The sequence below is a fragment of the Brachionichthys hirsutus genome, chromosome 14 (genome assembly GCF_040956055.1).
Source record: "Brachionichthys hirsutus isolate HB-005 chromosome 14, CSIRO-AGI_Bhir_v1, whole genome shotgun sequence".
Classification (NCBI taxonomy): Eukaryota; Metazoa; Chordata; class Actinopteri; order Lophiiformes; family Brachionichthyidae; genus Brachionichthys; species Brachionichthys hirsutus.
In genome coordinates, this window is record NC_090910.1 from 8,385,575 (window position 1) to 8,412,910 (window position 27,336).

Below are 27,336 nucleotides of genomic sequence, written 5' to 3' on the forward strand. Positions count from 1 at the left end.
TGCTCGCCCTCCTCATCCAGGTCACGTCACCACCCAGTGGTCAGTCTGTACCATCGTTACTTCCTGAGGGTGTGATGCTATTTACACCCACGGGATTAAAACATAAAAATAAAAACAACCAGATTGCATCATTTTAACTGGTAAACAGCATTTAATACATTTTTTTATTACTATTATTATTTTAAATCAAAGACTGTGGTTCTCAACAAAACTTTTAAAATGAAATCTCTATAGTTGTAAACTGTCCGTTTTAGAGAGAATTCTATTAAAAAAGGTACAGAATAAAATTCTTATAAGTACGATTCATTTAGATGTGCGTCTTTAACTGATGGGATCAATATAATTATAGGATTGTGACATCCTCCCATGAGGAACAATGTTGGTCAAGGTTAAAGTTTATTATCTTAAAATGCGAAAAACACGTAAGTGACTCTACGATCACGACGTCACCCGTTTATTCCGGTGCCTGCGTGCTGATCATCGCGAGCGGGCCTACATATATGAGATTTCAACAGAGAGCTGCACTGTGCGTAAAGTGATTGTTCATTGGTGTGTATCTCTGGTTGGTCAAAAAGTTAATCTGTAAAAGTAGTTAAAAGGGTTTTTATTTTAGAGCATACTTTTATTTCATTTATTAATTGCTTGCCCACAGTTGAAGGCTAAATAGAGGCTGCCTTTACGCGTCTTGGGTGTGCCAATGGCCGTTACGGAAGTCCGTTTATCCGGTGGCTGCACTGTGGGAACTGTATAAATCCGCGCCACTATCCAAAACGATGGGGGGGGGGGAAAAAAAGTTGCGCTGAAGTTCAAGCACAGCGTCCTGTTGCGTGATCACCCGCAGCTATCCTCAGGAAACCGACCGACTGTCTCCACCCGGCCATACGCGCTGCGCGCCGCAGTAGAGGTGCAGCCTGGAGGGAGAACATCAGAGCAGGGACTGACACTTGTTTGATGTTTCATATTTAAAAACACTCACTCGCATCGGATCACCAGAGATGATGAATTTTGCTCTCATCTTCCTGCTAACTGGATTGTACGGTGTTCTTGCAAAAGGTGAGTAAGACAGATAGGTCGTGGACTCACTGCGGGTTGCGCGCACGGACCACCTGCAGTAACCAGCGTTGTACATTTTATAGTTTAATTATTCATTTATGTTACACTTTTTATTTCATTTACTCTAAAGGAAAATTTATTTGTTTTCTCTCATTTTAACTCCCGCAATCCATAAAAGGAGATTTTCTTTTAGAAAATCTTTTTTTTTTTTAAGTACCGTTTTATAACGTACTTATGGAAAGTAAAATCAAAACGTATAAATATGGTTGTTATGTAATGTGAAAGTTGTTTACATCACCCAGGAAGGAACATTCGGCCCTTTTCTTTGAAGAGAACAAAAGACGCACTAATGCGCCTTTTCTCTGTTGCGCGCTGCCGTTCATTTATAAGCCAATTAAGTCATTCGTGCTTCCCGCAGCGCCTCAGCCTCTAATGGCACCGAGTGCAGAGAGGGAGATAAGCCCTATCCAGCGGGACACTTGTTTGGACACTGCGGCCCGACTCCTTGTGCGCTTGGCCCCGGTTGAATGGACGCAGGCAGGGCGTTGTTTCCTGACTGATGAGTTTGCCAAATGAAAGCTCTGACACAAATGTGCAGAGGGGGGTCAGTGTCCACTGAGAAACAACAGCCGGTGAGCAGCAACCAGGGCTGATCTGTTCTTAATGATTTGAATTATTTGTGCCACATAAAAAATGATAGAGGACAAACCTCTTGAAAATATTCTTAAAATATTCTAATTATGACTTCTATTTAACGCTTTCTCGTGTCTTTGTAAATAACTCTTCCTTTAAAATAAGTGAATTTAAAGTCTTTATAAACGAGCCGATCTAAATGTTTTCTCCTTAAAAAAATATAACATTTGATTTCTTTCTTGTTGCCTGATTAGCCAAATCGGCAACTTCAGTTTCCTGCGTAATTTGGGGGAACTCCGTTTTTGAATATAAATTAAAATTGCATCTACAATTCTCAATATAGTCATCTGTAATTATTTAACAATCCCATTCAATAAGTGTGATAATTATGCTATCATAATAATTGAGCAGAGAAAGTGTGTCATCACTTTGACCAGTGAAGAAAAGTTGTAATTACCTTTCTCAGAAAACGTGTTTAACAGAAGTCCAGCATCTAAACATGTCATAATGTTATGAATGCTGTCAAATTAGCATCATTTTAATGATTCTTGTTACCCAAATCATCTCGGAGAAAGATTATCTCGAGATGAATGTCATCAAGAGGAGAGATTTGAGATTAAATGTTGTGATGTTGTGAAAAATTGAAATTTAAAATAGTATTTTATGTTGTCAAGATTCTCCTCTGAAATACCAAAGTCGGTGGAATCGATTATTTTCATACTGTCTAAAGATATGACGATGCCTGCCTGATGGCATCTCACCTTTGTTGTTGATGCAAACAGACGAATTACCGGGAAGCTGAAGTGAAATTTTAATAATGTTGCTTATAGAGACTTCACAGCTTGTTGAAAATTTCCCAGAAGGCCAAGAGGACATCCCGAACTTCCCCTCCGTCTTCCCTTTCCCTGACACGCGCGTGTGCCAGTGGCATTTTCTTGCCTACTAATATACTGAAATTCAAGGAAATAGTAAGGAAGTGCTAGCAGTGTGACTAATGCTAGATGTACTCAATGGCGCATCCACTGGGGACAATGATACAGACAATGACTCTGCGATCTACCGCCCCTGTGCAGGAGATTGAACTGCCGGCAGAGCAATGAGAACTGTGATGTCTGTGTTGTCACACTTTGTAAGGAGCGGTCAGCGCGGAGGACTGACTTCGCTGAATGATGTTTCCTCTGTTGTTGGGAGGAAGGAAGGGTGGCTGGACAGTCTTCTTTATCTCTTACGAATAAACCTCAGCAATGGAGCTTAGAAATGCCTTTATTTGATAAACAAGTGGAACACTGCTTACGCATTTCCACACGAGCTGTCAAGTGGGCTGAGTGAGGAGATGTGAGGAGGGTCACCAACCAATACCGTGGACTGGATGGGGGGGGCCGGGACCCCGTGAACGGAGTCCGCCTTAGTCTGTTTTGTCATGGGGCAGAGTCAAAATATTTATTCAGTGTAAAGTGTTTTGCCTTCCGGGATTTCCTCTGAAAGTGGTCTCATCCACACGGAGGCAACTTCTCTTCTGTGGAAAGTTCCACAAGACAAGTTTTAGCACATTTTATTCGCCACAATAGCGCATTTAATCAGAATGTTTTAGGGTCTTGCCCCTCCGCATGTCCTTTATGTCTTATGCTCTGTGTTGACCTCTGCAGATAAAGATCAAAAGGGGAAGTACAGCGTTCCTGTCCTGGATGTGGAAACCCGGCAGCTGGTCCTGGACACCAACAAGACTCTGCTGCTCAGCTGCAGGTGAGATCCAGGTAGATCAATCTGGGCCAGAGGTGCCTGTAGGTGTAGCAACGGGGACATGGGGCTGGGGGGGGGGGGGCGGGACAAGGATGTGCCAATCATTATGATTGATATCTGTAAATCAAACGCCCATCTTTGAGTCGTAACATCCGCAAAATCAGAAAGAAAATCACAATTTAAATTTAATTTACTGATTATTATTATTATTATATAATTACAGTTCATATAGTTATAGTTGAAACAAACATTTCATTGGCATTAAAAGTAATTTAAACAAAAGTATGTCTCCGTTTAATAGACTGAATTCAGTGTATTGCATTTTTAACTCCTGAGACCCCCCCCCCCCCCCCCCCTGAAAAAAAATCACTACAAAGTGAGAAAGGGAAGTTGTGAAGAGTTTGAGTTACAAACACGGCCTTTATAACATTAAATAATCATCTTAATCTTTGAGATGTAAACCTCTGGAACGCTAAAGACGGTGAAGCAATCAATAGATAATCAATAGAGAAGGCCTTCCCATGATATGATGCGAGATGAACGTGAATTCCCGTGCAAAGATCCTAAACTCTTCTCCGTGCTAATCCCCTGTTTCCCAGGGGTCGCCGGCAGCTGTCATGGACGTTCCCACCAGGTTTGAGCAGAGATCAGGTGCAGGTTGAGGAGTTCCGGTGCGGGAGGACGGGCCAGCAGTACTGCAGCGTCGTGACGGTGAGCCGCAGCCGGGCGCAGCACACCGGCGTGTTCCGCTGCAGATACCAGCGCCAGGTGGCGAGGCAAACCTCCATCTACGTATATGTCACCGGTGAGACTGCTGCACGCCCTCCGTGAAGCGCCGCTCGCTCTTCTTCTCTTCTCTCTTTTAAGCTGCAGCGCTTTCATAGAGAAGGCCCACAATCCTTCACCCCCTGATGCTTATTGTTTCTATCCCCAGGTTAAACAGGATATGTGGGTGCTAAATACAGACCCCAATGCCAGGGACACTTAACACTGTTTGTCCCAACAACAAATCCTTCTAGATGACTTTGGCACAGTCGTCGTCCCCCCCCACGCCCCTGCCTTTCTTTTCTCAATCTGCACCCACCTCCCTTTCGTCTAAATATAAATCTTTTTTTTTTACTTTCATTTACGTGCTACCTCGAGGCCAGGAATAGCCCAGCTGCTGAAAGGCTCAGTCCTGGGCAGAGTTTCCCAGGGCATCAGCCTTATCTGCTCTGCTCAGCCTCGCTGGAAGCATCCTGTGCTTGGGGGGGGGGGGGGGGGTCTGGAGGCGGTGAGCTAGGAGGGGGATGTCACTGTGTCTCTACAAGGTGGCGGTGTGTGTGTGTGTGTGTGAGGAGCTGAGAAGGATAAGATGAAGGCCAGTCTCTCAGTGATATCCAGATGCACCATGTCTGCCCAGTCGCTCCTCCCTGTCCTGGAAGGTGACGCTGCTGGGGACGGCCTAGACTGGGCATGGAACTGGGCAGGAGCCCGAGGTCACAGGGCATGCTACTGTTTGGCCAACAGGACCCTCGGGGGCCATCAATCGCTCCGGTCAGCATGTCCATTAAGCATCAGACTTGGCCTGCAGCTCTGCTCAGACGTCGCCTCCCTCGCCAAAGTTCTCTATTAGGAATCAAAGCAAGAGAAGGAAGCCCTCGGTCTTCTGGTCCTTGGGGTACTTTTGTTCGAATGTTCAGAGATTTGCTTTCCTTAAATAACACCCTACTGTAACAAACAATACAGGGAGCAACACCCACACGTTTCAATGGCATGGGTCTATTAGCGTTGCTGATCTGGGAGGAGAACGCACAGAAAGGCCGTTTGATTACTTCTAAACAATCTGTGTGTTTATTGTTGACTACAGGCAGTCATTTGCAGAATGGCTGTTCAATGAATGGGTGTGGAGGGCAGTGTATGCCTAGGAGTGTATGTGTGTTTGTTTTTGTCGCTCAGATTGATAATTGGAAGTGTGTGTTTGTGCATATAGGCAGGCGATTGTGTGCTTTTTGTTCTATTTGTGCATGAAATTAAACATTCAGTTCACAGTTAGTCCTGAACCAAGATGTAATGTCCACTGAAGTCACTGTTTGAAATCCAAATGGACTTAATACAGTCGTTTCTGCTGCCTTGTGCGCTTTAAAGTAAGTAAGCGAGCAGTTCTTATTTAGATGAATGCCATGGAATTTGTTTGCCCTAAGTTTAATCTCTCAGGCTGCGCAGACAGCCATACCTTATTTGCAAGGTCATTGGGCAAAACAAATCAATACCTTTAAATAATAAGCAGGGTTGTTTTTTTGTCCATGTTGTGACATCTTTGTCTCTCAACCATCAACTTATTTTCTCTCTCTCTTCTGAAATATTTGATAAAACATTTCCTATTGTTGTCTTCAACATCTTCTACTCAGGACACGGTTCCTGGAAAGAGAATGTTCTTGTGAACACACGAACATAATTTCACTCTGCTACTTCTATGACATCAGATATCGAACAATCTCTGGTTGTATTTGGTTGTTGTTGGTTTTTTTTAGATTGGATTTCTTTGAAACTGCTGACTGTGCAAAACCAGATCCTGGAAGTTCAATCTTCAAATATCAGCACAAGTTGAATTAAAGCTGTGACATGCATCAAAATAACAAGATAAAAAAAGATCAGCAGATTCTTTGATGATTGAAAAAGTGTGGTATAACAAAGTGTTAATGATGCATGTTCCCTAAACGTCCCCACTACTCAGACCAACTGGACTCAGAGCCTGGTCGAGATTTAAATGAGAAAGCTTCTCTTTTGCATCGTCTTCACGCCATTGTTAATAGTTCCGCATGTGTCCCTGACCATATGTTTGGGTTTCAGACAGCCAGCAGCCGTTTGTGGAACATCCGGGTCTGAGCCCAAACGTGCTGTACATGAAGGCGGAGCAGCCGCTGGTCGTCCCCTGCCGGGTCACGCACCCAAATATCACCACCGCGTTGGTCAAGGTAAGAGAAGGAGAACGTGGATGAAACGGCAAGCTTGGTTGCAGCGATGGAGTAGCAGAAGTGTCGCGTGTCACTTCCTCGGCCCGCCATCGCTCCATGTACGGCCACGCCGCACCGTCCCCTTGTTTCTCCCCCCTAGATATCATTCAGCACATTGTTCTTATCTTGGCAGCCATTCCCCAGTGGCGTGTGTGTGTGGATGTGTGTGCGTGTCGGTGCCTGAGTGCTGATTGAGGTGGGGTCAGCGGACAATGTTACCGAGGGCACATAGAAGCACGGAGAGTATTTGTTGTCTGCATGTGGATCTGTTTTTTATTTTTATTTTTTTCAACGCTTGAATGAAACTTGTTTTTCCTCCTGAAAGAAGATGCCCCCTTTCTTTACTGGCCCATTCTGGCCCGAGCAGCGACCACAGCATCCTGCTGGCGCCGCCTGGAGACAGGACGCGGCGTCTGGAGTGCCCCTTTGGAGCACAGCCAGCACACATTCCCACATCTCACCTTCCACCTCTGGTAGTAGGAATCCTGGCTGCCAGCTTCCCTCGACTGATGCTTTAAGCAGCTGGTTTGACTGGCGTAGGAAGTAGAGGCATCGCTACCGTTGGCCCCCGACCAATCAAAGTGCAGCGTGCGCTCTTTAATCGCAAACACCCATCGTTCTTATGATTGCTTGTGCGTCAACGGTAGGAAACGTATTGTGGCGTAACTACAATAGGAAAGTTGTAAAACATACAAAAGGCAGTTGGGCTGGACTGGATGCTCCAATAATTAACAAAGCAATCATGTATTTTACTTCCATGAAGGATTTGCAAAAGGAAGATTAAAAGAGCTTCATTCTAAATCGATGCAGCAGGAGGAGAGATTTACCTTTTGGTCTTTTTTGTTACAAAAGTTTTGTTTTTTAAACCCTAGTTTCAACACTGTCCGTCACACAACTGCTTGCTTAGAGACACATGTAGTGTGCAAGGCCACAGTTCTCGATTTCCATACTTGACAAAGGTCTTCCAGAAGATATTAGCAGAAGATAAATAAATAGTGGTTTGGGGGAAATGTATTGTTTCTCTCGTTCTCCCAAATTCAGAAATTGAGGTCTTCTTCTAAAAATGTTTTCACTTTGCACCTCAAGGAAAGCCACAGGGTGATACAATTCTGATTGATTCATCATCTGGGGAGCACAAATGTCTAAATGAGCCATCTTACAGTATGCTCCCAGTCAGGATTAAGACAAATCAAACCATGCGTTAGAGTTTTAGTTTTCTGCACTGCGACTCTGGTCCTAAAACAGACTGATATAAACAGACACACAACCACTGTCTTCTGTCCCGCTTCCATTTCCGTACAAATACTTCTTAGAGGGACAAAGATATTTATTCTAATAATAGCTTTCCTCCTTTTCCCTCATCTCCTATTTCCTCCTCGAACCTTGCGTTGGTTGGTATAAATTCAAAGTCCGCTCACTGTCAGCCCCCGGAGTGGGTTTTTTTTTCCTGAAAGGATTTCTGCTGTGACCTCTGTCGTCTGGAACAATACTCAGGAGACGCCGTTTTGTCACTCCCACTGTGAAAGTGACCAAGAGGTCCGGGATGACACGGTTCCAGGTCCAGTCAAAATGTCCACGTGCTCTAACAGGATGCAAGAAGATGGAGCGGAGTCCCGTTTTTCATATCCTGACTCCTTTGCTCCTCCTCCTTGAAGTCCACCACCTCCACCGCCTTCACATGCTCTTTAATGCATGTTTGGGGCAAGAGGGGCAAATGGGGCATCAAGGGCGTTCGGAGAAGGGCACCAGTAGGTTTGGGAGAAGGGAAGAATGGGAAGGATCTACTTCACAGCAGGAGCTCTGAGAATCACTTCACTCTGAGAGGGGGGGGGGGGTGTAGGAGTTAGGGGAAGAGATGCTAATGGGCAGGAGGGTCCACCTGTTCCCTTGAGAGTGGGTGGGAGGCTTCCACCGTGTCACAGAAACTCCAGTAAACATTTCCTTGAGGCTTGCCTTCAAAACAACAAGCCAAGACGTTACACAAGGCAGCCATGATAGAACGCAAGGCTGCGTCATGCAGAAAATCCTCCTGGAGAGCAAATTGTGACTAACTTTCCTGAGCCGGAGGAGGATCGTTCCATTACAAACTAAAACTGAAACCCAAATGAGGAAAGCAGAAGTGAAAGAAAACCTGCTTTCCAGCAAAGATGATTTTGTCAAGGTCTAAAATACTTTTTAATTCTTTGCTATTTCTTTATGTTTGATCGGAAATATTTATACCTTCCTCTTTCACCAACGAATGAAACAAATTGTGTTGTCCTTAAACGCAAAAATAAATCTTACTGAAGATGCATTATGAATGAACGGATGTGCTTCTCACACTGTCATCACTGTCTTCATAAAATTGAACTCCTGCAGTTTTTTGTGTTTTTTTTTCCCCGATTCAAAACAAAATGGCACATTCAGGTGTAAATTAATAGGAAATATTTGAGATATTATTAAATATCCATGATCGCAGCCGCTTTTGTGGCTCCTGGACAATTTTTTCATTGGTCGTGTTTTCTCCTCTTTGCTTCTCCACAGTTCCCAAATTACATCCTGAGTCCCGACCAGAGGAATGTCATTTGGAACAGCAAGCACGGCTTTACCATCCAAACTCCCACTTTCTCCCACATCGGTCTCTTCTACTGCCAGACAATCGTCGACGGCGTCGTGCACGAGTCACAGAAATATTTCGTGCACAGACCAGGTCAGTGGTACAAAAAAAAAAAAAAAAAATCCTTTGCGTACGAATCAGCTAAATGTGATTATTTTTAATCAAATATACACATTTTCATGTGTGTTTCTTTCTTGTCACAGTGAGCAACATCATGGATGTGTATCTGAACAGCAGTGGGCCTGTGCAGGCTCTAACGGGAGAGAGGCTGGTCTTGAACTGCACAGCCACTGCAGAGCTGAACACCAGAGTCAACATCACATGGGATTACCCCGGCAAGGTCGGCCCAGCATCAGCACCGCCGAGAGAGAGAGAGAGAGAGATGACCCTTCAGTGTTGTTTCTCTATCTCCACCTTTAGAACACGAATACCGGCTCCACTTCCAAGAGGCTCGTGAAACACCGAATGCACATGTTGTTCTTCAATATTCTGACCATCCCGGAACTCCAGCCTTCAAACCAGGGCCTGTACGCATGCCGTGTTTCCTCTGGGGAAAACGCCAAACAGCGGAGAGTCTCTGTTGTCGTCTATGGTGATTGTCTCCTTCTAAAAAAAAAAAAAACCCTCAACATTTAGATCTATCGTCACTTATCGATATTTAATAAGCGGCCTCGTCGTACGCAAACATGCGTTTCCTCGTTTCCAGACCATCCATTTATCCGCCTGAAGCCCAGACATGGTTCTGCGATGGAGGTGCAGGCGGGACAAAAATCTTACAGGCTCGCCCCCAAACTGCGAGCGTTCCCCGCCCCCGAGGTCGTCTGGTAAGCACAGCTACCAGCCCTGGCTGAAGCCTTTAGTTTATCACAAGGTCTGACTCTCTTTAAAGAAATGCTTTTATTTTTTGTACAATCAGGTTGAAGGATGACATGCCGGCAGCAGAGCAGTGTTCCCGATACCACATGGATGGGAATTCTCTGGTGATCCGGGATGTAGCGGAGGAGGACGCTGGGAGGTACACGATCCTGGTGCGAATCCAGGAGCACGGGCTCTCCAAGAATCTCACCCTCACACTTGCGGTAAATGGTGAGCTGAATACTCTCCCCTCCGAACACATGGAGCGCCGTCTTCGTCTCTTTTTTGTGATTAACTTTTCGTCTTCTGTCTGATTGTGCTCTTTTTGTGTGTCCTTCTCATCCGGCAGTGAGGCCTCAGATAGGAGAGAAAGCCGTGTCGTTGCAGGACCCGGGCTCAGTGCCACGGGGCAGCAGGCAAGCCCTCCACTGCACATCCCACGGGGTCCCCCCCCCACACGTCCAGTGGCTCTGGCATCCCTGTCCATCCAAAGGCCTGTAAGTAGCCTGGTAGGCTCGGGGCAGTGTGGTGGGCATTTTCATTTCACATCTTTGAACACTCGGACAGAAACAGAAACAGATCATGTAAGAATGAGAAAGCAAGTACTGAGTTAATTATTACAGTTAATGATTGCAGTAAATGATTGCAGTAAATACAGCAGTACATGCATTTAATTAGTTCAGTGTGTTGGACCAAAGGAAACTATGCAGAGAGGGTGATAACAGTTGGACTGTTACGCTCTGCTCACAATCTAATTTAAGAATAATGATTTAAACTTTTTAAATAATGTACATATTTTGGTTGCTAAATGATAAAAAAAAAAGTTACAAAGTTAAATATTGATTGTTTTATGTGTTTTATGTTTCTGTGTGTGTGTGTGTGTGTGTGTGTGTGTGTGTGTGTGTGTGTGTGTGTGCTTATGAAAAACGAGACATGTTTAGTCTATTCCAGCATGTGTTCAGACACCGTTTCCTTCTTGTGACCAGAACAGACGCCTTTGGGGGCCTTTTCATGTGCAGGAGTGTGTGTGTGCGTGTGTGTGTGTGTGTGTGTGTGCGTGCGCCTATATAACAGCATGAGTCTGTGTTTGTATGTTTGCATACATTTGTTCTCTTGCTGTCCATGTGTCCTGTTCTAAGTTTGTTTAAGAACATCCGGATGCATTTTGCCTCTGTCTGTGCATGTCTGTATGCGTGTAAGTGTGTGCGCGTGCGCTCGTGTGTGTGCGTATGAGTGTGTACACAGTGTATCTCTGACTTGAAAGGACAGAGATAAAAGCACACTTCAATAGAAGCCAGTTCCGCGCTCTCAGTCACGATTTGTTGGTTTCCAAATCAAACACTATGATTTAATGAATTTCCTGTCCCGGACACTGTTTATTATTTGTTTATTATTTTGATTGCACACTGCATCCTGTGATGCTTTTGCTTATATCTGACACACACACACACACTATATATAAAGTTCTCATGAGAAATGGGCCAGCCCTGTCATTTAGTCAACTCGCGCACACGCACATGCACACGCACACAACAGCGTTCAAACGGGCACTTGGCAGAAGCGTTGATTGAGTTATTCTGGGAGGTCATATAGTTATTGTGTTGCTTATGACCAAGTCAGAAAGGTTAAGTATTACCTGAGGGCGCTGCAGCAGCCGCCCATGCCCCCCCCCCCCTCTGAGACACGATGACGTCATCGGCGTTCTTGCCCCTTAACCCGGCGCTCTCTCGTGGCGCCACGGCGAGGCACCTCCAGTGTGGTTTCATCCGTCCGTCCCTGTAATGTGTGATTTCGATCATGCAAATGAACAGCTGGTCGTGACAGCGGCGCCCGCTGGTGATGAACGTTATTTACATCTTTCTTCAGCGTGGTTCTTAATTTTGCCTCTGTTGTACTTCATTGCTGTTTTTCAGTGAAGTGAATGTATGATTGTTATGATCATGATGGGGGGGGGGGGGGGGGGTCACATGCAATCTGCACACAGTATTCAGTTGGTGAATCAAAATTAAAAATTTCTAAATTTCTAAAAAGGGATTTCAGTCTTTTGCAAGTTGCACAAAGAAGACTGGGAGCTGCAGTTTATTCGAGAGGTGGATAATCCTAATCCTAATTGCTCAGTCGTATTTCTGCAGATTACATCTGGCCTCCCCAGCGCTCCTTCCTAAAGCTCTGTTCTGGTTCTGGTGCTGAGTGTGTATCTTTAGACCCGTTTTTGGCTGGATCCTCACTCGGCCCTTGTTCTTTGCAGCCCGGCTGCACCACAAGCCTGACGCCGTGCTGGAGGAGGCTCAGGGACAGTGGACCGGGCTGGGCCAGGCTGATGGGAATGGGGGGCCTGCCGCCTGGGTCCTGAGCCCACTCCTGGGTCTGGCCCTGGGAACTGCAGCGCTCTTATCTGGCCCGGGCAGGAGACGCACTGGGCTTCCTGTGCGAAAATCAGAGCGGTTTTCCTCTTGTTGTTTGGCTTCCTCTCCGATGCGAGACGCTTCCCAGCAGCGTGATTGTCCCTTCGTCTTCAAACGTGGCACAGTCCGCTTCCTCGAGAGCTTGATCTATTCTTGAGAGCCCCCCCCCCCCCCCCACACACACACACACACACCTCCCCCCCCCCAACTCCGCTGCCCTCCACACATGCCTCCCCAACCCCTTCCCTGACCAGTCGACCCTCCTCCCCAAACACAGCGTCTGCCACCTCTGCAGAAGAACGACTCTCCATCCCTCCCCAGGGGGGGGGCGTCCCTCCACCGCCACCTCCACACACTCCTCAGTGCTTCTCCACAGCAGCCAGAGCCCTCGGCGACATTCCCAGTTAGCCCATGTGATGATCCAGTGCTCGCTAAACTGATTTGGGATTGAGGGAAGTTGACTTTGAACACTGCTGAGCGGTGAAGACCGAGAGACACGTGAAAACAAGGGACAAAGAAGCCGCATCGCTCCGGACAGAGACACCTATTTTACTGATTATTATTTATTTATTTCCTTTATTTCAACAATTTAAGTCATTCCTCGCACCCTGCCATCCTGTAGTCTTTTTTTGCTTTTTTTTTTTTTTTTTTTTTACATCTCACAGACATTTTGAACCAAAAGATGTGCAATTCCGTGCAGCCGCCATCCACCTTTCAGGAGCTGCTTTGCTTGTTTTTTTTTGTTTGTTTTTTTGTGTGTGCGTCCTAGAGTGGTACTATAACGGGTGCATGAACCCGCCTGTCAAAGCCCCAATCTGATTCTGACATCCACAAAAGCTGTGAGTTTCTGTGCAAAGTTATGGCCACCGGCAGGAGGCCTAATGCGCTCGCTCACCTTGGATGGTGTGAGACAGGAGAGTGTCATTCATTATGGGATGCTTACAGTTCTCAATGAAAAGACTGAAGGTCAGCAGACGCCTACCATGTAGGAAGTCTCCAGGGACCAGGACACTGTGGCTGTCCTTTGTCGTCCGGTGTCATCCCACGTTAGAATGTCCTGCGTTGTCGAGTTTGTTTCTGTCTGTCTTGTTCCTTCAAATCTTAAAGCCATTTAAAGAGGTGTTTTATTAAAGTCTGTGTCTGTATCTGTTTTTGTGTTTAAAAAAAAAAGTGTGCAGGAATGCGTGTGTGTGTGTGTGTGTGTGTGTGTGTGTGTCATTCTACGGGTGTCTTGTAATGTGATTCATTCCCTATATACAGATGTTCTATGAGTAATATATGAATCTAATATTTAATAATTTTATACAACTAACTTACATATGACAAATGACAATTTTTGCCAGCTATGTTTGAATCTGTTAATATGTAATGAAGTGTTATATCAGTTGTTTGTGTTTCTTTTTTTTTTGCATTAAACTTTGCTTATATTTGTGCATTGGTTTATGCTGGTTTGTGGTTATTTTGGGGTTGAGAAAGGGACGGACAGGGACATCGGTGACGGCTGTTTCAGACAGTAAAACAGGAAGTAGAAGCAGCCAATGACCGCACTGACACACAACTGAACAATTCATTCATATTTCTGGCAGGCACACACACTGTATGAATGAGTGTGTGTGTGTGTGTGTGTGTGTGTGTGCATGTATGTTCTTCCTGTGTTTCTAACTACGCTTGTGTCCACACGTTCCTAATCACATGAGTACGAGAGCCAAATGTTGTGATAGAGCTTCACATGGAGGCGTGGGAGTGCTGGTGTGTGTGTAGGTGTGGGGTGTGTGTGTGTGTGTGTGTGTGTGTGTGTGTCTGTCCTGTGGTGTCGTGCACTGGGTGGGTCATCTGTCCAGTCGCTCACTAGATGGCAAAAGGAAGAGTAATCAGGGAACGGAGAGGAACCAACTCCAGGGAGGAGCTGAGCACAGACAGAAAGGACGACGGCAAGGATACAGACAGAGACAGGGGGTGGGGGGGGGGGGGGGGGGGCACAACCATAAACAGGAAGATGGAGGGGGGGAGGAAGGGATGGATGGATGCGGCAGCTACTACTCCTGTGATTCATACACAACAGACTCATGTAAAAAAAAAAAATCAAACGTGAAGAAAACATTTTTAAAAATGCATAAATTTCACACACTTCCCGACAGGTGCGAACAATTCTATTTCATGCTTATTTGCTGAATGATAAATGTTTCGGTAGCGTGTTAAGTTCTTTAGTGATGCATCGACATCGTACGCCCCTATGAGATGTATCATCTCCTCCAGCGCAACTTTCGTTTCAACGCCAAATCCGATTGATCCGGGATCATTCTGAAGCCCTTCCCACCACTTCCTGTGCGATTTGAGTTTTTCAACAGAAGGAGTTAAAAATAGAGAAGAAGAATAAAATGCAAAGAAACTTCCAGAAGCTCCAGTTCCCACAGCCTCACTTGTGTGCAATCTATGGATTCAGACTTGTGAGAGCCATTAGGAAGGACAGGAACCTGGAAATGTGGGATCATTCGTTAAGAATGGAAGGAAGTCGATCTGCAGGATGACCACCTCTGCATCCTATAGACGAACAATCCAGCGTTACACCAAAGATCCACTATTATCGGCCAGTCCTGGATGAGAGGATGTGATGCTATTGATAAAAATGGATTGGCCTGATGATCAAACATCATCCCTGATGTTCTGGTCTTCCTCCTGCAGCTGAGAAAATCACTCCCAAACACACAGCTGGCAAGGCCTGCACAAAACGACTTGAGTCAACACAGCTGAGCCTCCTCCTTCTCCTCCCTCAAGGTGTGTGTGTCCGACATTGTCCTCGCTGTGGAGCTCTGTGTCGGAGAGGATCCCCGCTACGTCGGCGAGCAACCGCGTCCTGAGTGTCATGGATAGACAGGAAGTTCTCCAGGGGAAGAAGAAGGTGGGTGAAGCTCTGAAATACACACGGCAGGGTGCCGGAGTAAGCGTAAGAGGTACCAGCTCAAATAATAAATATACGTTTATGGTATAAATTAACAGATTATTTGATGAACATTTTCCTGAACATTTATGTACGTCTACATCGAAGGTAGAATTACAGAATAAAGTATCTACGTACCGTCCAACTCCCCCCCCCCCCCCTCCTCCTCCTCCTCCTCCTCCTCCTCCTCACCGCCATTAGCTACTATCGTCTGTCTCGAAAGTAAAAGTCATAATAAAACCACATTTTATGTTACTATAATACCGCATATAATTTATTATATCATTTTGTGTGTATCTATATAGCAATTAAAAAACAACTCCATTTTTGTTAGCGTTGATTTGAGCATTTTTGGATGCCGGAACGGATTCAATTGTCTTCAGTTATTTTTTATGGGGAAAAACTGATTTGACAGTGATTTGAGTTACAAACTAGATCCAGGAAGGAATTATACACGTATGTCAAGGTATTACTGCAGTTTACTTTGCTGAATAGTTAGGAAATTCTACACACACACACACCTATATTAATGCTTGCATGTTGAGCTGCCCACTGGGTTGGAAGTGAACAGAAGGTCTGGCTCCGAGACCCCTATTGTCTGCTCAGTGGGCCCATGGAAAATATGATTTGGTTGCCGAGGCAACGATCCCCGTCCTCATATGAGAGCCTGATTACGTGTTTTCTCTGGCTCTGGGTCGTTCATGCGGATGTTTGTGCTTCAGACTGTGGGGGTCCTGACTGTAGCGGAGGCCACGGTGTCCGGAGTGTATCGCTGCGTCGCCGCCAACTCTGCAGGCCGAGACCAGTTAGACGTTCACTTCTACATCACAGGTGATCTCACAGAGGATGAGCCTTTTCCTCACACACACAGCTCACTGGTATTTCAGTGTGGGAGTGTTTGCTGAAGCTAAAGTGAGAAATGGCATGATAAAACGTTATTATTAAGTCTTCTTTCATTCCACAGAAACATCTTTGAATGGCTCGTTCCCATTTTACTCGTCTGTTCATTGTTTCTAAATGTGCTGTTCTTTTTGTCTCCTGCCTGGTAACGAGTGAATAATCACATAATCCCAGATTAAAGCGTAGCATGAATTGATACTTGTAGAAGGTCCAAATAGACAATGCTTAGAGCACACAACCTAGCAGACGCATTAATGGAGGAGGGAACTTTTAGCATCTGGGTTCTGGGATCCTACTGTAGTTTGCTTTTTCGACGTAGGGTCTGATTTCCAGTGAGGGACTCAGTCTAATTTGGTGTCTGTTTTCAGGACACTCCCGTGTCTCTACAGGAGGCCGAGCTGTTAGTGTGTGAGCAAGAGTGAAACAGGAACCCGGGCTCTTATCGTTTCACTTCCCTGTCCAGCGTACTTCCTTGAACTAGCAGGTCCACTTTATTTCGGGAGGCCTTGGGGTGTTCGGGAAAGATAAACACTATCTGCCATCAGGAAGCTCTTGAGCCGTTTCCACGGGAAGTGTCAAATGGCTAAAGTAAATAAAAAGCCTTTTCACTGTATTCCACTCGCTGCTTTTACCCACAATGGCCATTGAACACTCCCGTCAAAGGTTTTTTTTAAAAATGGAGAAGCGGTGGAATCAGCTCTTACCTGACGGGATCCATATTCGTATGCTGAGAAAGCGAGATGCCTCATTCATCACGTTTGTTCATGCTCCTTCCTCTTCTCCTTTTCCTGTAGACATCACAGGAGGCTTCAGCGCGAGCCAGAGGGAGGAGCCTAGAGAGGGTGGAGACCTCCATCTCACCTGTGCAGCCAATAGGTACCTGTACACGGCGTTGTCATGGCGAAGGCTGAGCGGGACAGAGGATGCCCATTCCCGTATCCCGGCTTTGAGCCGTCAGCAGCTCGCATCAGGAGAGTTCTCCAACTCTCTAGTTCTGTTCATGAAGAACCTGACGGCCAGACACTCTGGAGTGTACAGGTGCTCCGCCCATCACCTCATCACCGGGCAGGAAACACACCTGGACACACAGGTGATAGTCACAGGTGAGTGTTTCGTGTAAAATTCCTACTCAACATCTGGTCAATCAATTTTTTTTCCTGTGTCTTTTATGGTGAATTCTACTCCCAAAAGTAAATGAGTAATACATATACAACTTTTTTTATGTTGTACACGTATTATGCAAAACATCACTTCCCAGGAAAAATACATTTCACTCAAACAGTTGATGAAAAAAACAACAAACTACGGAAGCCAAAAATGTACAAAATCACTTCAATTCTTATATATAAGTAAGAAACTGCCATTTAAACCTCATAGTAAAGATTTATTAAATGGAAAAAGATAATATGGATTGAATTTCATGCATACAAAGTACCGTACTGGTTTCCATTCAGTAATATAAACTTTATTATTCTCTGTCATCTGACTTTGATCAAGTTTCAATTCTTGGGCATCTGAATTTAACGACTGATTGTGGAGCTGGGTTTTTCCTTTAACTTCGATTTTATATTTTCATTTGAGCGACTAATATCTTCTTTGGAAATTTAAATCACATAATTTCGAATAGATGTTTTCAGATTAGATTATTCCATCCATTGTATTGTAGATGAGACGATCGTCTCGTCTGCAGCTGCTTGTCCGATCCAAACCGAGAACCCGGAGAAGACCCACGCGGAGAAAATACAAACTCCACGCAGATAGGATTCGAACCCAGCACCGTACCGTCTTTGCTGCTAGGCGACAGTGCTAACCGCTACACCACCATGGTGCCCTATATCAAAGTAGATTCATAAAATAGATTACAAAGATTTGAATAGCCTGTTGCTTCCACACGCTCCATGATGTGGGAGAACGTAACGTCATTGTTCTGCTGCTCTGAATAAGGTGCTGTCAGGACCTTGGATTAGTCAAAAACACACAATGAAGATTAAGTCACGCTTCCTCTTTACTTACCCCCCCCCCCCCCCACACACACACACACACACACACACACACATGCACACACACGTTTTCTGTGTACATATGTCGCTCTTACATACAAACAAACAAACACCCACACTCTCTTCTTGGGAATTGGGTCCCCTCGACTTCCTGGGGTCCCACCCTGCTTTTGCTCTTTCACTCCAGTTCAGCACCTCTTTCACGTGGGAATGAGCACTTGTCTGAAGGAAGAGTACACAATGGCACTTCCCACAATGCCACATTTACAGGCCCCCACACAGGGGACAGAGGAACAATCAGCCGATCAGACACTGTCAGGCCCCAACCCCAGTGGACAATCATCAATTGTTGTGCGGGGGGGGGGGGGGGGGGAAGATAGAGGAAGCAACAATCAGTCGCCGTGGTTAAGTGACTTTTCTTCAGGTCTTTTACGGCTGTTCTCCACACAATCAGGGCTCAACACAGCAACTTCCTCTCAGGAGACCCCCTTGAGGGAATTTCTAGAAAAACAGGGAGAAGAGGGGAGCAAAAAAGAAAATGTTGAATAAAGATCAGATTAAAACATGAGGTTGTGTAAATTCAGAATTTTAAGGAATTGTAAAAAAAAAAAAAAATGTTTAACATGCAATTAAATAAATAAATAAATAAATAAAGTATATTGTGATGTGACAAAATATTTCAACCTCACGCTATTCGTGTGTTTCAGCTTTGGAACCTCCAGTGCTGCTTCATAATCTGACAGATTACGCTGTCAACCTGAGCAGCTCAGTGGTCCTGACCTGCCCCTGTGAGGGAGTCCCACCCCCAACCCTCACCTGGTACAAGGACGAGCGTGCCCTGTCCCAGGGATCAGGTAAACACGACAAACACGCCACTTCTAGCTGTGTCCTGGTGTCTAACACACGTTTACGTCACCGTATTCAGGCATTGTGATATCACCAGAGGACGGGACCCTCCATATTGATCGAATCACAGTGGAGGACCAGGGCCTGTACACATGCCAGGCCACCAATGAGAGAGGATCTGCTGAAAGCTCTGCCCATATATGGGTCAACGGTAAGTAGCTATTAACCAGTAGTATTTATTAACATCGGCGCCTTTGATTGGCTACGTCTTCTGAAGGGTAGGACTCTTCCATATATGGGCATGTCTGTAAAGCCATTGTTCACTGTTCTATAAATGAATGAATGAATTTTTATTTCGGTTCACTTTTCAATGAGACAGAGACAAAGGACAATATTTCAAAGGCTTTTTTTTTTTTTTTACCCTGATGAACCTGAAGGGGGCAGATTGAAGCAAATGCTTATTTGGAGCCGACCCCTTTCCATTCTCTTCCTCAGGACTATGTCAGTAGACAATCACTTTTTATAGCCATTTTCTTGTACATTTTTTCAAAACATTCACAGAAATACAATTTTAATTTTAATTGAACAGTCATTCCACAGTTTAACACCACTTACTGACAAACAGTGACTTGTTCTTACTTTTGGTTCCTCAAAACACAGTACCGGTACTCCTCTCTCAAGTCATAAATACTGTCCCGCATCTTGAACAGATTTTGGATATTTTGTGGTAACTGGCCATTTTTTTTACTTTGTACATTATTTGTATTGTGTTGTAATCTACAATGTCGACCTAAAAAAAGAATAAACAAACTTTGGATTTAATTGGAAGAAAGGTTGAAAGTGTACGTGCGATGGTGAAATCACAGCGCCCCCATTTGGAATGGTGGAGGAAAATGAAAGCATGAATATAACAAGTACAAGAGTGATGTATTGTTATTAAATTAATATATATATATATTTGACACATTTCTATACAGTAATAAACGTCCAATTGCATTTATAACTGAAAAAGCACTCAGAGAGCGCAGACCTCCGCCAAGCAGCTCATTCCCCTCCTAATAGGATTTACACCGTCCACATGGTGATCTGGATCACCAAAAGGTTCTAAATTGTTCTTGGTATCTTTATATGAAAAGTAAAAGTGAATCTGAGTTTATGTGGTTTTTTTATTATTATTTTTGAATCCATAAATGGGTTTTCATATCTTCTGGATAAGACTGTGATTTTTGAAGAGTGAATTTAATGCATAGATGGGGGTTTTTTCCTCCTCCATTATAAGTAAATGGGAAAGTCAGTACCTGCAATCCGGATCCAATCCGGATTAAATAGAATAGAGGTCCTAACCCTACATTTCATCCAGATCTGTCTGTAACTCTTTGAGTTATGTTGCTCAGATAAACAAACCAACACCGGTGATTTCATAACCCCCGCCTCAGTGAAAGTAACAAACACAATTAACTTACATAATATATATATATATACAGTACATCCAAAGTCCTGTGCATCTTAATACACGTCATGTTTACTGTATTATGTAAATGTGGGGTAAATTAAATGCATTCAGTTGAACGCACCACTGAACATGGCTGTTATGATTTATTGTTCAGGCGCCTCGGAGGCCTCGCTTGTGGAAGTTTCCGCGCTCACCTGTACCTGCGTGGTGGCCACTCTCCTCTGGCTGCTGCTCATGCTCTTCATCCGCAAACTGAGACAGGTAGGTGGAAACGGCAATGTTGATTTTCAGACTGCTATATAAACACAGGTTACACATTATGCGTACTACTTTCTGCGAGGCGTTTTCCTCGTGCTCCCCTCTGTCTTCACACTTGAGTCATTGTTACAGAGTTTTCAGGTTTTACAGGGTTTGTCAAGGTTCTTTTATATTAAGGTAATTTGTAATAATAATAACAAATGGCTACAATCTATATTTATAATTCTGATACAACAATAATTTACAGATATGGCTATTTAGAGGTCTATACAGTGCCTGACAGGAATCTCTCTCTCTCTCTCTCTCTCATTTTCCTGTAAGCACCTGAATGCATCAAAAATAGTTTCTGCTTTATTTTTATTTTATCATACTGGTGTGAATCTAAATTTCACTGCTTGTGAAATAATCCCAGAAGAGCTTTAAACAACTGTACTTTTGTAAATGGTCTTAATTTTTTTTTTTTACTTTTCTGTAAAACAGAATTTATTTTAACATCTGCTTATTTTTTTTATTTTTTTTATTTTTTTTACATTATAAAGCCCACCAACTCAAATACCAAACCAGAGTACCTATCAATCATTCTGGACCGAGGAGAGGGCCCAACAGAGGGGCAGTGTGACAGGCTACAGTACCACCCGGACCAATGGGAGTTTCCTCGGGAGCGGCTCAAATTAGGTACGATTATTTATTTTATAACAATTAAATATGTCAACAACGTTGTTGTTTTTAGCCTGAATGACATTAGCCGTGAAGGATTTGGTGACTTGGGAGACTCTGAAGGTGTTTGAGATCGCTGAAGAGATTCAAAGACTTTCTCAGCGTCTTATCAGATTATTATTGGGAGTGACTCTCATTCCATTAATCAGACTATCTGTGTTGTCTGAGGGCCACTAATCAACTCCAGCGCTGTGTTGACTGGAACTAATGAGCTCTCACTATCATCAGAGTGGAATTCAATTAGATGGACTGCTGATGGGGGTCCAAAGTCTTCTTTTATCAGCATTGTTACATCCGGGATGGATGAGAATTGTAATTAATAAAGTTGCCCAAATAGACGCAGAAACACGCCTCCCCTTCCTGAGTCTCACCCCACATTGTTTCTCCCTCTGTCAGGGAAGCCTCTGGGTCGTGGAGCCTTTGGTAAAGTGGTGCAGGCTTCAGCATTTGGTCTAGACGACGCCGCCGGCTGCAGTACTGTGGCCGTCAAGATGCTTAAAGGTGCAAAATCACTCTGGTACGACATGAAAATTGATTTTTCTGCCTCAAAGCTTGGATTTGGCTTGAGCGCTGTTGTGTTTCTGGGTGTTTCTCCAACAGAGGGCGCTACAGCCAGCGAGCACAAAGCTTTGATGACCGAACTGAAGATCCTCAACCACATAGGACATCACCTGAATGTAGTCAACCTGCTGGGAGCATGCACCAAGCCAGGAGGTGTGTGTGCGTGCGTACGTGCGTGTGTGTGTGTGTGTGTGTGTGTGTGCGTGCGCGTGTGTGTTTGCTGAGATATTTCATTCATTCTCAGTGTGTGTACTTTACAACATATGCACAAATTTATACTCAACGCTCATGCACGTGTGTTATCGCCACACCCGTATCTACAGTGCTGTGTTTTTCCGCGTAGGGCCGTTGATGGTCATTGTTGAGTACTGTCGCCATGGAAACCTGTCCACCTTCCTGAAGAGCCAGAGGGAGACCTTCGTGCACAACACGGTGAGTCTCCAAAAACAACTGAAGGCATTTTTACGTGACATAAACAGCAGCTTGCAAACAGAGTTCGCACATACATGTGGTCATCTCCCAAATTTCAGCTTCTCCGTGCAGTCGAGCAAATTTAAAAAAAGCAATGGCACCCGCTGATGCTGCACGCAATTTCAAAACCGTACGCTTGAAAAGTCACTTCTGCAATCTGTTCGAGGTTTGAAGATGTTATCTTTGCTCGCACAGGACATTTACTTCTTTAATTTCATTTCACGTTTAAAACTGGCCTCACATGTCATTTTATCAAAAACATCTCAAATGAACCATTAGTCTTTCCTGCTCGGTTTGAGTCCGTCCTAATCTTTAAAAGTCCTAATTTTCACTCGATAAGAGGAAATTTGATTAGAAATTACCCAACTTGTTTCCCGTCGCAGTCGACATTAGTGAAGGATGGAGGATCAGGTTGTGTCAGAAGTATGCCTGTCAACCAGCGCAACATTAGGACAGAGGTTGATGCGAGAGAGGAGAAAGGTACGTGTCGCCTAACAGGAACACAGTCATTGTTATGTTTGTGATAAATTGATTCCCTCCCTGTGGCCCATCAATTTCTTCCATTAGATCCGAAATCAGCCTCCAAATGTCCTTTATTCCTGGAGGATCTCATCTCCTTCAGCTTCCAGGTGGCGCGAGGGATGGAGTTTCTGGCCTCCCGGAAGGTGGGACGCTTTCTTTGCCTGTGTGTGTCTGGATGCAGACACACACAAAGATTCTCACTGCGTGTGTTCTCTCTCCTTTTGCATTAGTGTATTCATCGGGACTTGGCAGCCAGAAACATTTTGCTTTCTGACAGCAAAGTGGTGAAGATCTGTGACTTTGGCCTGGCCAGAGACATCTACAAAGACCCCGACTACGTCCGCAAAGGCGATGTGAGCGCGCCGCAACAATTAGCCTCTATTCATCGGGAAAAATACTCTATTATCCTTTCATTAAAACAATGACATAGAGAATAAAGCTGTAACTGCGATCTAATTGGCTTGCAGGCTCGCCTCCCACTCAAGTGGATGTCTCCAGAGTCCATCTTTGACAAGGTGTTCACCACCCAGAGTGACGTGTGGTCCTACGGCATCCTGCTGTGGGAGATCTTCTCTTTAGGTACGGTGGGCATTTTGCACACTTGACACTTTTGCTTCAGATCCCTCGCAGCACTTTGAAAACCGCTCTAATGGTGTGTCCGTGGGATCCCAGAGTGTAGGTACTGATGCTAATGTTTGTCCAACAGGGGCTTCCCCGTACCCAGGCCTTCACATAGACGAAGAGTTCTGCCACAGGCTGAAAGAGGGGACGAGGATGCGAGCTCCTGAGTACGGCACGCCTGAGATGTGGGTGGATACGTTCAACGCGGTTCCACAGGGAAATGAGCAAAGGGCAGGGTCCAATCCCTAATGGGATGCGTCCTGATAGGATCTGCTGATCTGTGTGTGTTTGTGTGCGCAGATACAGCACGATGCTGTCGTGCTGGGAAGCCAGTCCGGCAGAACGGCCCACCTTCACTCACCTGGTGGAGACGTTGGGAGACTTGCTACAGGACAGGGTTCAAAAGGTCAGGATTTTGTTTTTTCTAGAGCTCTCTTTTCCTCGGGCTGGCGACTCATTTCTTGTCTCGTAAAATAATTGTACCGATTCCTCGGTTTGTTCTGTCTCTTGACAGGATGGGAAGGATTACATCCCGCTGGGCTCTTTCATGGCTGCAGGCAATGAGGCCTTCAATGAAATCCCACTTGCTATCACAAACTTGAGGTAATGAAACGAGAAAGGGAAGTGAAAATATTATATTATTTAATTATCATTTATTAGTAAGTCTTGACATTAAAAAAAAATAAAAAATACCCAGACAGACAGATGTGAAAGTGATGAGAGGCAGGTGTTTAGAGAAACTGAAAACACATTTAGTAACAAGGGGGAACCGATGTAGAATTTGCAGCTCATGTTTCCAACCTGAATTCTCTCCCTGCAGTTACATGAGGGGCTTGGACACACTGCGGGTGTTTGAGGAGCTGCCCTGTGAAGAGTCAGACAGCCCTGACGTAAGAACGCGCCGACACCTCTGCTGCTCCGGAAACATCCTCATACTCAGGAGGGATGACACGCAAATTCATCCTCAATTTGTCTTCAGGATGGGCACAGTGACAGCGGCATGGTCCTCCCGTCCGAGGAGTGGAAGCGTCTGACGCTTAGCGGTGGCACCAAGGACAGGACGCTCAGCAGGTTGGTCCATCTGTCCATCCCTCGCTTCCTATACCTGCCCCCCCCCCCCCCATTGTGGCGATAAGCCGTGATGACGCACGCATGCAAGCGGAACACATAGATTATCATCTCTGTTGCTTGAGATGCATTTCACAAGCAGACGATGGGCCAGATATGAGGATTTGACTTTTTTTTTAAATCACGCGTCGCTGAAGAATGACCCTGAATGTGTTCTGTTGCGTTCAGGTTCTTTTCCTTCACCGAGCGCCACGGCAACCAGACGCCTTTCACAGGCCTCGGCGACGGCGACCCGTCCATCCCGCCATCCGAGTGGGACTCTGACGGGGAAGGATCCCCTCCTCCAGATTACAACTCTGCTTTTCTCTACCCCTCCCTTTAGCATCTGTCCCCGTTGTAAAGGGTGTAATCACGTAGATATTCCCGTCTGTCTTTATTTAGCCATCGGGACTTGATTTCTGCTTTAATGCGTCCTCTACCTCATCATAGCTCCACGCACAGAATGTTGTTTTTTATTTATCTCCCTTTAACCCTGCTTATAATAATTCTTCCTTAAACATCTCTTAGCTTTTCCTCTAAAGATATATACGCTGTTGCACAATGATGTCCCTATTTTATTTTATTTTATTACCACTTAATATCCCGCAATCACCACTCGTAACCTCCTCCGAGAGCAGCTAAAGTAATACCTGATTGTGCAGTTATTAGAGCTATTTGTGTCGGTGCTGAGCTTTGTGAAGAGGAATGCCGCTGTATGAAATAATGTTTCTCCTACACAGCTACTATATGCTGGAAAAAAGAACTAAAAAAGGATTTTATCTGTTGAATATATGGAATGTGTTTTAGACAGGGTGAATTTTTCTGTATTTATTTGGAGGCTGTAGTAATTTCTTAATCATGTAAATGTAAATATAGACTCAGTTGCTAGATTGTTGGGTACAGCGAGCAAAAGAAGCAATAAAACTATGTGCGATCAGTTTTATTGGAACTATTCACCTCCTTTAGTGCCAATAAAGTCAAAAGCATTAGAAACACTTCCCAGTATCATTTAATAAAACCTATAAGACTGCGAGTGTTCTATTACACTGCGTTGGTTTTAGATAAATATACCTAACAGACAACTGTGTGTATAGTTACCATATCTGTGTGTGACATAAATTTATATTAATACATGTACATGTATATACTGTTTTTGCTGAATATCTTTAGTGTCTTTCCTTTACGTCTATACGGACAAGTGAATAACCTGTTCACATACACACACAAAAACATTTTTAAAGCGGAAACATTTACTTCTGGTCTCTGTATTGCTGAGGATTTACTTTATTCGCTGGATTACGGACAACTTAATCCAGCGTTCATTTGTAAAATGCAGCTAAACATTCCTGTGTGACGACAAACGGAGGTTTGTGCCGATGAAATGCAACATTTGCTTGAATTTTCAGTTTTAAAAGACAAAAACTCGCATTAAAAACTATCCCAAGCACAAAAAAGGAGTCGGGATCAATTCATTTTGGTATTCTTTATTAAAATACTGCTGTACAGACAAATATTGCAAAAAATTGAGACAATGAACACAAGAGGGGCATAAAACATACTAAGATGGTGATTGTAGATTGTGTATGTGTGTGTGTGTGTGTGTCACCACTGTTGATAGCTGGAGTGTGTGTGGAAGAAGTTGTATGAACAGCGACATTGTGTAGATCACATTAAGGTGTCTGTGTGACTTCCAGGTTTTCTAAAGCACCAGATTCACCAAATACGCTTCGCCTGCTCGTTGCACGGAAACACTGGAAGTACAAAATGGAACGCGGCCCTGCTCCTGCACACACGGATCAGACAACGAAAACCAACAACCCTCTCACTTCTCAAATCTGTGTGGTTCATGAATGTGACCAGGTTGAGGTTTGTACACTTTTGGACAAAAAAGCTTCCAGAAACTTGAAGGCAGGACATGAGAACTCAAGAGCAGCTGTTGGGGGGGGGGGGGGGGGGGGGGGGCTTGGATTGATCCAAGCGGAGCAGGTTTGCACCAAAATCATTCAGGATAATTTGATTTAAATCAGTCACAGACTATAAACTGTGCTTCAGGGCAACTTGAAATCTTAGCATGATGTTGTTGACATCTCCATCCCCCCCCCCCCCCCACCCCCACCCCCGCTGCAACTCATCCGACTGGACGGGGCAGCCAATGACAGCCAAACACATTCAATCACTGGGGCCCCTCCAGCTTTTTTCATCCTGAGAGAAATCCAAGCCATTTTGAGCGAACAGCCAGCAGCCCACTTTGCTTTGTCTCCAGCGTGTGTGTCATGATTAAAAGTCAAATAAAAAACAAACGAAAGAATCGTTTGGTGGCCTGATCTTATTCTGCCCTTCACCCCCCTCCCTTTCTCTAAATCCCTTGTGGGAATTGGTCCACAGAATTAAAAAGATTTAAGATAATGAATAGAGGCAATAATGAATTGCCCAGTCATTTACCATCGTGCATTCCTGCACAAGATCTGAGCAAAGAAAACGCCAACGAGAATAGAAATCACAAAAAGCATCTTGGTTTTTTTTTAACATGTGAGGGGCCGAGAGCTCATGGGGGGGTTAGGATTAAAGCAGGAAGAAGGAGAGAGTAACAGACAGAGAAGAGAGGTGGCATTGAGAGGGATGGGCAGATCACCAAGAGGCAGCTGCGGCTACACAGATGTCCCG

The 27,336-nt window shown here is 44.7% G+C and overlaps 1 protein-coding gene across 1 annotated transcript; it reads left to right on the top strand.

Annotated features, from left to right (window-relative positions):
* The first annotated feature begins 995 nt into the window (after positions 1-995).
* Positions 996-25,015, top strand: flt1 (fms related receptor tyrosine kinase 1). The gene is made up of 30 exons (XM_068747706.1): positions 996-1,053; positions 3,333-3,429; positions 4,026-4,231; positions 6,259-6,383; positions 8,946-9,111; positions 9,222-9,358; positions 9,439-9,610; positions 9,725-9,842; positions 9,935-10,104; positions 10,223-10,370; positions 15,054-15,177; positions 15,939-16,047; positions 16,911-17,219; positions 18,824-18,970; positions 19,042-19,173; positions 20,570-20,676; positions 21,213-21,348; positions 21,787-21,891; positions 21,991-22,104; positions 22,295-22,383; positions 22,806-22,902; positions 22,990-23,087; positions 23,175-23,297; positions 23,412-23,523; positions 23,651-23,750; positions 23,866-23,971; positions 24,080-24,168; positions 24,386-24,455; positions 24,545-24,636; positions 24,862-25,015. Exons 1-30 carry the CDS (start codon positions 996-998, stop codon positions 25,013-25,015), a joined length of 3,810 nt encoding a protein of 1,269 aa, XP_068603807.1.
* The last annotated feature ends 2,321 nt before the right edge of the window (positions 25,016-27,336 follow it).